Source organism: Girardinichthys multiradiatus, chromosome X (assembly GCF_021462225.1).
Source record: "Girardinichthys multiradiatus isolate DD_20200921_A chromosome X, DD_fGirMul_XY1, whole genome shotgun sequence".
Lineage (NCBI taxonomy): Eukaryota > Metazoa > Chordata > Actinopteri > Cyprinodontiformes > Goodeidae > Girardinichthys > Girardinichthys multiradiatus.
Genome location: NC_061817.1, coordinates 14591114 through 14600671, shown reverse-complemented (window position 1 = coordinate 14600671; position 9558 = coordinate 14591114). Strand labels below are relative to the sequence as shown.

At 39.6% G+C, this 9558-nt stretch overlaps 1 protein-coding gene across 1 annotated transcript; it reads left to right on the top strand.

The window, feature by feature from the left end:
• The first annotated feature begins 36 nt into the window (after positions 1-36).
• On the top strand, positions 37-6468 carry LOC124863337 (aspartate beta-hydroxylase domain-containing protein 2-like). The gene is made up of 6 exons (XM_047357675.1): positions 37-155; positions 2815-3288; positions 3436-3642; positions 4831-5038; positions 5438-5551; positions 5640-6468. The coding sequence occupies exons 2-6, from the start codon at positions 2842-2844 to the stop codon at positions 5747-5749; spliced, it is 1086 nt and encodes a 361-aa protein (XP_047213631.1). The 5' UTR covers positions 37-155; positions 2815-2841; the 3' UTR covers positions 5750-6468.
• The last annotated feature ends 3090 nt before the right edge of the window (positions 6469-9558 follow it).

Here is a 9558-nt window from a genome sequence, read left to right as displayed (position 1 = left end):
TGATGTGAGGGCATTTGTGCTGGAGCGTCCAGTGCGCCCTAGCGGCCGAACGGTAAACTGCAGAAGTCCACATTTCTGTCTGCCGGAGAGCTGGAGGAGCTGTCCACCAACACGGTGCTGAAGCTGTCAGACACGGAGCTTCACGGTGCATCAAGGTAATCTGACAGAGATGCGGGATGCAGCGCTATAAGATATTTTCGCTTGCATGTGCTGTATGGTAATGCATGGCAAACGTTTAGTGTAGGATTTTCATTGAATGGTGGATGTTTATGCCAATGTGGTAAGTAAACAAGAGCCAGTGGAGCTGTGCGGGCTGGGGCAGAGCAAAGAACAAAATGAATGCTCACGCCGCTGCAAGAAGCATGAATTTATGAAGCATTCAATGCCTGCCAATGGAGTGCATCACTGATGTTGATGCAACAACAAGTCTGCTGCAACAAAACTGGCATGCACCCACATATAAAACTGTGGATTCACTTTAATTTTCTGCCTTAGTTTAACCGTATACTGCAACAAAATTACAAACAACAAAGATCTTCCCTCTATTGTCTCTTCATTACAATCACACATGATTTGCCATCTTCAGATGACTGAGCGCTTGACAAAATATTTTTGGGTTTTTAGTGTCATTCAGAAAATAACACCTCTGCTCATTTCACTGAATCAATAAAAAAACTGTTAAGGTTCATAACTATGTTGTTATTAGTTAAAATGGCTCCCATGGCAAAGAAAATCACATCTTTAGTTATTCAAAGAGGAAAACAATGGCATGAAATAACTCATAGTTTTTAATAAAAGAACATTTGACATAAATATTGTTACTCTTAACAAGTCTTTTAATGTGATGCATCTAAAGCATTTAGGAAAATGTTTTAAAGACAAGAAATTGTTATCTAGTAATCCAAGACTTTCTGTTTCCCTGGAGTGTAAATACAGCCTAACACAGGTCTCAACTTTAACTCAAACTACGTGCTTTAGTCAGAAAAAAACTGAGGTTGAACTTTTTAACAGCAAGCCAAATGGTATTGGTGTGAAATAATGCACTTTTATGAAGAAACATACTGCATGCCCAATGTTATGTATGGTGGAGTATCTCTAATGGTATCATGAACTCTTTAAAATACCAGGAGACTTTAAATAAAAATGTGTTTGGCCTCTTTTAGTAAACTAAATATGATAAAGGTGGATTGTCACTTAGTTTTACAGCAGAATAACAATTCTAAACATATTTACAAATCAACACAGAAATGGTTCAGCAGACACCAAATCAAATTTCTTCTATAGCCACCTCAGTCCTAAGGCCTAAATCAAATAAAAAGTCGCAGGGTGAACTAAAGATAAGATATTAGAAAAGAGGACCCAGGATTCTGGATGATTTACAGAGATTGTGGAAAGAGGAAGTATCAAAGATCATTCTCTCTGCAACCTTGGGAAATCTTTTTGCAGAACACTAACTGTCGTCCTGTTAGCAAAGGGTGATTGTGCCACAAAGGCAGCAGAGTTAACAATAACAGGGTCACTGGTGATGTTGATAAAAACACTTTCTTAACATTTGTAATTTTGTCTTGGAATTGCGTTGATCAAAATAAAGGTTGGGATTTTCCAAAGTTATCAGTATGGTTAGTTACAGAAAAAAATATAAGGTGTGAAATGTTGCAGGCACTGCATTTAATTGGGTCTTTTCTATCAAATATATTTGTTGCAATAAAATGTCCATCATCAAAAACAAATCGTATCAGATGCAGTTCTTCAAAATAAAAAATCAGAGGCAGTCCGTTGGCTTTGTGAAAAGAAGCCACTAAACAAGGCCAGTGTCACCCTCATGTTGGCTAAGACAAATTTACCAGGCACTGAGTGCATGACCTCAGGTTTTTTGCTGTGGTAAATCTTTCTTTAATTATAATTTGCCAGGAGAACATGGGATCTGGATGTATGAGATACCATATGGCCAAGAGGAAACACCAAAGGGTCCTTGGTTCTGTGCTGGATAAGCTTCTCCTCCTAAATGTCAAGCAAATTGACTCCCAGTGCATGCTGGGAAAGCCCCCAATCCATACGGACCCACAAGGAGATTAGAGTAAAGGAACAGTTGTCCTCTTTGCTGTAAACCTTGAATATTTGCTAGACAGAGATGAAAGCTCCACGTTTCATAATTATTATTATTTTTATTCTGATTCATAAGGAACAGACTGTAACAAAAATAGCAAATATAACCATACAGTGCCTTGCAAGAATATATACTGTTCGCACTCTATTTTGAAGACAATTAGTTTTACTGGATTTTAATCATATTATTAAATTATAGAAAAGCATGATATAACAGCCTTATCAAGACAGGCCTGGGATCATTTTGTAGAAGGTTTATTGCAGAGTTAGCTTATTAAATAATACACCAAGCTCTGAACTTCCCACAGAGCACTGTGCAGTCTCAAGAAAAAGGCAAACAAAAAAAGCCTCATTTTCAGTTTGTAAGAAGTTATATAGAGGACAGAGCAAAGATGTGCAGGAAGCTGATCTGCTCAGATGAGATTGAAATCAGACTTTCTGCAATGCATACAAATGCAATATGTGGTGGATAACAAATAAACAATGCAAATTACTGTCTATCAATCCATCTGATTATCTATTTTTTTCCATGCTGGCAGCTGCATATTCTGCTTGTGCCACCAGGCACCCTGGCAGTGAAGTTTGTAGTTGTAAAATGACCCAATATGAAAATGTTTTGGTGCTATAAATAAGTTTGCAACACAGTACAATTAACTCTAAAGTTGAGCAAACATCTATTAAAGATTTCTTTATTTGTTTTGTTTGCAGTTGTTCTGTGTCTCACTCGTCTAAAGGATGCACTGGTCAATGAACACACTGCCTTTGCCTGAGTATGTTGAGCTTGGTGTCCGTTCACTGAGTGGCCTTCTGTGGACTCTGCTATTTTTGTTTCTGTGGCACTGCTACAGGATTGGTACTGACCTTCCAATCCCAGGCCATGCTGTAAATTCAAAATCGAGCTCAAGGCGGTCCATGATTTCCCGTAGTGGTGTGTGTATAGGAACAAACTGCAGTGCCCGGTCCAAGTTGTCCAGAAGCGAACAACTTGCTCCCTTCATTTCTATGGAAACAGCGAAGAATGAAGAGCAGGGACAGGGCTACCTCACCCCAGTGCTGAGTCATACCTTGTTCCCTGCCCAGGCATCTGCAGAAGCCAAGAAGCTGTATGCAGCACTGCAAGAGTATGCCAAGCGTTACAGCTGGGTGGGCATGGGCCGCATTCATAAAGGCCTTCGTGAGCAGGTAAGAGACTCTGGTTCCTCCTACTGAGAGTTAAGAATCATTCATGAAAGTTACTTAAAAAGTTACTGATTTCTCTTTATGTAATGCATATATATCCAAAGAAACATTGCAACAAAAAACCCTAATTTGTCATTTTTCCAAATTCAGGTCAGACTGAACGATCTCTCCACCATACAGAAGCCACATCTCTTCTTCCTGCCAGATGTCCCAAGTGTTCCTTTTTTCCCACGTGATGCTCATCGACATGATATTGAGGTCTTGGAAGCTAACTATCCTGCTATCTTGGCTGAATTCCAGGCTGTTTACCAAAGAGGCATCGATTCCAAATTGGGCTGGACCTCTCTGAGCCCAAAGGTATACAACAAAAATGTAATGGGTTACTGGGAACACACACACACACACGCTACACTGACAATAATGTTTTTTGCTTCAATAAGAAACTTAAGTACAGAGTGCAACAGTCTGTGGACTAACACTTAGAGAAAGCGATAGGCAAGTGATCGTAAATAGGGAAGCACAAGTGACAGATAATGAAACATATGAACACGTTTTCTATTACTTTTATGCAAATGCTGGCAATGGGGAGTTGGCGCCCCATGCTTGCTGGTGCGAATGGGGAGAATATTTTAACCACTCTATGCGGAAATACATTACATTTTATCCTGTCCCAGAATTTAGATGATTTTCTATATTTTGATTGATTATAAGATGAGAGAAGGACTGGAACACCTGGGGCGATACTGATGCAAAAACTGCCACTGTAATCCATCATCTTATGATGGAAAAAGTATGGTACAAAGGCAAACGTACTAGGACCTGATCATTCACCTAAACTAACAGGCCTAGCAAGCAGAACATTATTTCTGAGCAAATGTCCGGAAAATCAAGAGGAGCTCCAGAGATCCACAGTTTAGGTGTGAGAATCTGTCGATAGGATAACATTTTGTCAAAGAGAGGAAAAAAGAAAGCCATTAGTCAGATAAGGCCATAAGTAGTCCCTATGAAATTTCTTCACATGTAGAGGGCATAGCATACACCTGGAGGAAGGTGGTCTGGTCAGATGAAACTAAAGTTGAACTTCTTGGCCCATATGCAAAATACTCATTGTAGCAGAAAGATAACACTGCACATCTTTCTGAGCACAACATACTGACAGGAAGAGCTACAGTACAAGGACCGATTTAAATCAACACACATTCATGATTTTAGATGGCCTAATCAAACTCCAGACCTAAATTCAACTGGAAATCTATGCTAACACCTGGAAGTCGATGTTCAGTTTTACTGTTCACTGAAGCTGACTCAGCTCGACCAATTTTTCAATGAAGAGATATTCTCCAAAACCCTTACAGCGGTTAACAACAGGAAAGAAAGCATCTACAAATTATGGACTCAAGAGAACTGAACACAAATTCCTGGAACTCAGTTCAGATTTCCTTCGTAAAACAATTAGAGCAAATGTGTCAAAAAGTGTAAAGCGAGGGGTATGTGTGCAGGTTAAATCGTGACTGTGATTTTAATGTGCACTGTTTTCTTTTTCAGAGCCAGGCTGTGTTTCCCTTGTACAGTGCAGGTGTCTGTGTGGCAAAAAACTGCCGCTCCTGTCCCTCCACATACCGCACGCTTCTTTCTCTGCGTACATTCATAAACAGCAACTCGCTGGGATCTGCGGGATTTTGGCTGCTGGGCCCCGGAGCTATACTGGGGAGCTCCTATGGACCAACAAACACACGCCTTCGCTGTCACCTTGGTATGTGAATGATATGTACTTTGTAGTTAAAATAAATTCAATGCACCTAAAGGTGATTTATTTATGTTTTCATAGAATTTTAGGATAAACTTCAATGCATTGCATTGCTAATGTGTCTTATAAATCCAATTCCATTATTACATGAACTTCGCACACGCACATTGTTACAAAACAAATCAGCTCATGTGAGTACAATGCAGTAAACAGTGAGACTACTGTGCTCAAAGTTATGTAAATTATTAGAAATGCATTAGCAAGAGGTTGAGGTTAATTTCTATGTTGTGCATCTTGTACTTTGGGCCATCTGTCAATAATCCTCTCAGTTTTAAAAACAGATGGGACGTTTCTGTATATTGTTATATTGGAAGCTGAACAATACCATAGAATTCTCTTCCATAGGTTTGAAGACTCCCCCTTTGTGTGAGTTGGTGGTTGGAGGGGAGCCTCAGTGTTGGTCAGAGGGGCACTGCCTGCTTCTTGATGATTCATTCCTTCACATCATCTCTCACAAAGGTATGAGAGCCAGGTCCAGCAAAAACAAGCTCTATTAAGTTTAATTTTGAGAAACAATCCATAGACCCATCTCTTTGTTTCTTCAAAGGTCCTTCAGAGTCTGGACCCAGAGTCATTTTAAACGTAGACCTATGGCATCCAAATGTGGCTGCAGCGGAGAGACAAGCTTTGGACTTCATGTTCACCCCCGACCTCTGAGATTGCACCAGCACTTCCTGTGAACACCGTGCAGGGATGCCTTAACTTAGCCCTGCTCGTCCCAGTTTACGCGTCTCACTCCAGTCAGTGAATCACTGTGCGAATCCTCCCTTAAGTGTTAGACAAGCCATTAGCCATGCATTCAAGCAGCGTTGTATGTTTGGTCCACATTTGTAAGTGTCAAAACAGTGCAGTATTTAGCTAATGTTTCATGCATGACCTTCTGATTTGAAAATGCAAACTGACAGCACCTAGAAGCACAAAAACCAGAGCAGGGGTTAACTGCTGTAAACTTTAGCCTCTAAAGGCTGTTTAATATGCTAATGTATGCATGAAACGCCTCAGACTTGTTATTGTTACTGGTCTTATCTGAGCTGTTGTTGCACGTGCATGGGAAATTTTTAGATGATTCAACCCAAAAAACTGTGAATACTTACATGAAAATTAAATAAATGCATACATTTTAATGTATTTTTTTCTCTTAAGATAATCCCAATCAAAACATAACCAAATTTACAATGGTTTTTCTTTCTTGTATAACAGCTCTTTTTATGCCTGAAAGTTTCTGTCGACAAAGTTATTATATTTTTGCTTTCTTAACAAATTCTCTCTGCTAGTTTGTTTGTTGTTACATATTTTATGTACAGTAAAATGTAAAAAATATATGGAAATTAGACTTGTTGTCTATGATGTCATTTACTTGAATAAAAAATGATTGAAAGGATAAATAAGCCTGAATTTTTGTGAATTTTAAAAGTAGGAATTTGAATAGAATGGAAAACAATTTAAGAGAAAATACAATAGAAAGCAAATGTTTATACACTAAATCGGACTACATTTTTCTTGATGTCGGTTAGGATTACCAAATTATAATTATTGTATGTTATATACTATAAAAGGTAGAATAAATACTAATGAATGATTATAGAAATGTTTTTATTTCTTTCTTCAAAGTCAAATGTTTACATACACTAACATTTGTAAGCCGTCAAACCATTTGAGAAAGCCCAGATGATGATGATGATGTAATGGCTTTGTAAGTTGCTGAAAGTTTATTTACATTATTTGAGTTAAATGGAAACACACCTGTGGAGGCATTTAAGGCCAAAAGGTCTGAGTATTTCAGAAACTGCTGATCTACTGGGATTTTCACGCACTACCATCTCTAGGGTTTACAGAGAATGGTCCAGAAAAGAGAAAATATCCAGTGAGAGGCAGTTCTGTGGGCACAAAGCCTTGTTGGTGCCAGAGGTCAGAGGATAATGGCCAGACAGGTTTGAGCTGATAGAAAGGCAACAGTAACTCAAATAACCACTCGTTACAATCAAGGCATGCAGAAGAGCATCTCTGAACATACAACACGTCGAACCTTGAGGCGGATGGGCTACAGCAGCAGATGACCACACCAGGTGCCACTCCTGTCAGCTAAGAACAGGAAACTCAGGCTACAATTCACACAGGCTCACCAAAATTAGACAATAGAAGATTGGAAAAACGTTGCCTGGTCTGATGAGTCTCAATTTCTCCTGCGACATTCGGATGGTTGGGTCAGAATTTGACATCAACAACATGAAAGCATGGATCCATCCTGCCTTGTATCAACGGTTCAGGCTGGTGTTTGTGGTGTAATGATGTGGGGGATATTTTCTTGGTACACTTTGGGCCCCTTCGTACCAACTGAGCATCGTGTCAACGCCACAGCCTACATGAGTATTGTTGCTGACCATGTCCATCCCTTTATGACCACAGTGTACCCATCTTCTGATGGTTACTTCCAGCAGGATAACGCGCCATGTCATAAAGCACGAATCATCTCAGACTGGTTTCTTGAACTTGACAATGAGTTCACTGGACTCAAATGACCTCCACAGTCACCAGATCTCAATCCAATAGAGCACCTTTGGGATGTGGTGGAACGGGAGATTCACATCATGGATGCAGCCGACAAATCTGCAGCATCTGTGTGATGCTATCATGTCAATATGGACCAAACTCTCTGAGGAATGTTTCCAGTACCTTGTTGAATCTACGCCACGAAGGATTAAGGCAGCTCTGAAGGCAAAAAGGGGTCCAACCCGGTACTAGCAAGGTGTACCTAGTAAAGTGGCCGGTGAGTGTAAATGCTTATGCATGTTGTTCCCATGGATGCGTGAGTTTGCTCCAGGTAATCCGGTTTCCTCAGTCAAAAAGCCTGCATGTCACATTAAACTAGTGAACTGTTGACTCTAAGTTACCTTTAGGATTATGGTTCTCGGTCTCTTGTGTCTCTGTGTCGGCCCAGTGAACGCCTGTTGACCTGTCCAGGGTATGCCCCTTGCCCACTGATCACTAGAGATAGGATCTAGCACCTCTGTGACCTCAAACAGGATTAAGGGCATAGGAAATGGATGGAGTTAAAATATAAGAAACAAGGTTAATTCTTGGCCAATAACATGACAGGACAAAGAAATTGCTAATGATAATTATATATAAAAGCCTGATTGCAAATTGTTATATTTCATAAATTTTTTTTAAATACCTTAGTGATGTTTTAATAAAAGTATCTTATACTGCACGGTGGTGCAGTTGGTAGCACTGTTGCCTTGCAGCAAGAAGGTCCTGGGTTCAATTCCCAACCTGTGGTCTTTCTGCATGGAGTTTGCATGTTCTCCCCGTGCATGCATGGGTTCTCACTGGGTAGTCTGGCTTCCTCCCACAGTCCAAAGACATGCCTGTTAGGTTAATTGGTAACTCTAAATTGCCCTTAGGTGTATGAATGAGTGTGTGCATGGTTGTTTGTGTGTTGCCCTGTGATGGACTGGTGACTTGTCCAGGGTGTACCCTGCCTCTTGCCCATAGACTGCTGAAGATAGGCACCAGCTCTCCTGCGATCCACTATGGAATAAGCGGTAGAAAATGACTGACTATCTTATACCAGTGATTGGCCAGTAAAATTTATACATTTATTCAAAATATATTTTATTTAAAATTACACCATCACATTGACAATTTCCACCTATTTATCACATTGGCATCATTCTTTCTGTTTTTTTGTAGACATTAGATGAGAATTAGTGTGGCAATTTTATCTTATCTGCCATCTGTTCATCTGAGGGTCCCATGTTGAGGATTACAGGACTGGAACTAATCCCACCCCAGAGAGATTAGTCCCGAGATTGTTGACATGTGGTTGTATGAATGTTGCTCCATGATGTATAATCCCTTTTGCCTCTGTTCCATAAAAGGGCAGAATAAGAACAGTTGGAAGTAAAAGGTTTACAAGTCAAGTTCATTGAAAAACAAACCTGTAACTGGTTGCTGAGTACGAGACTCTCTCCATAAGACTGCCAGTTTTATGGAGATTGCAGGATTGCATTTTCTGTCAGATGTTATGCAGAAATGTTTGCAGGCAACTAGTTGCATTCATGTATGGTAAAAACATTAAATGTTTAGACCTCTTATTGTAATCATATTTAGTTAGCAAACAGAGCAGAATCCCATTATTAAATGGTTATTTAATGGTTAAATGGTTTTGCAATAGCATTACTGAAAATCTGCAGATGAGTAAAATGGTTGGGGAGAAAAAAAAAATCCAGTATAACCAACAATAAGCTGTCATTTAAACATGATACCAGGCCAGTCATTCTTGTTGAGCTCGGATTAACGTGGTGGCTATAAGCTTGTGATTTATTTAGATTAATGTTTAGCAAGAAATTTACATGTTTTAGTGGATGCATATTATTTATTAAGCACAGTAATCAGTTATACGTCTGCACTGAACAGGCTCAATATCTATATATTATGATCAGATTTCTTATTCTTCTGCAAAA

What these genes read in the sequence shown, in the direction of transcription:
- LOC124863337 (XM_047357675.1), top strand. Translation starts at nt 2,842, where the DNA reads ATGCACTGGTCAATGAACACACTGCCTTTGCCTGAGTATGTTGAGCTT. An exon ending in ATAAAGGCCTTCGTGAGCAG is followed by an intron (nt 3,289 to 3,435) that starts GTAAGAGACTCT and finishes TTCCAAATTCAG; the next exon opens with GTCAGACTGAACGATCTCTC. An exon ending in GGACCTCTCTGAGCCCAAAG is followed by an intron (nt 3,643 to 4,830) that starts GTATACAACAAA and finishes TTTCTTTTTCAG; the next exon opens with AGCCAGGCTGTGTTTCCCTT.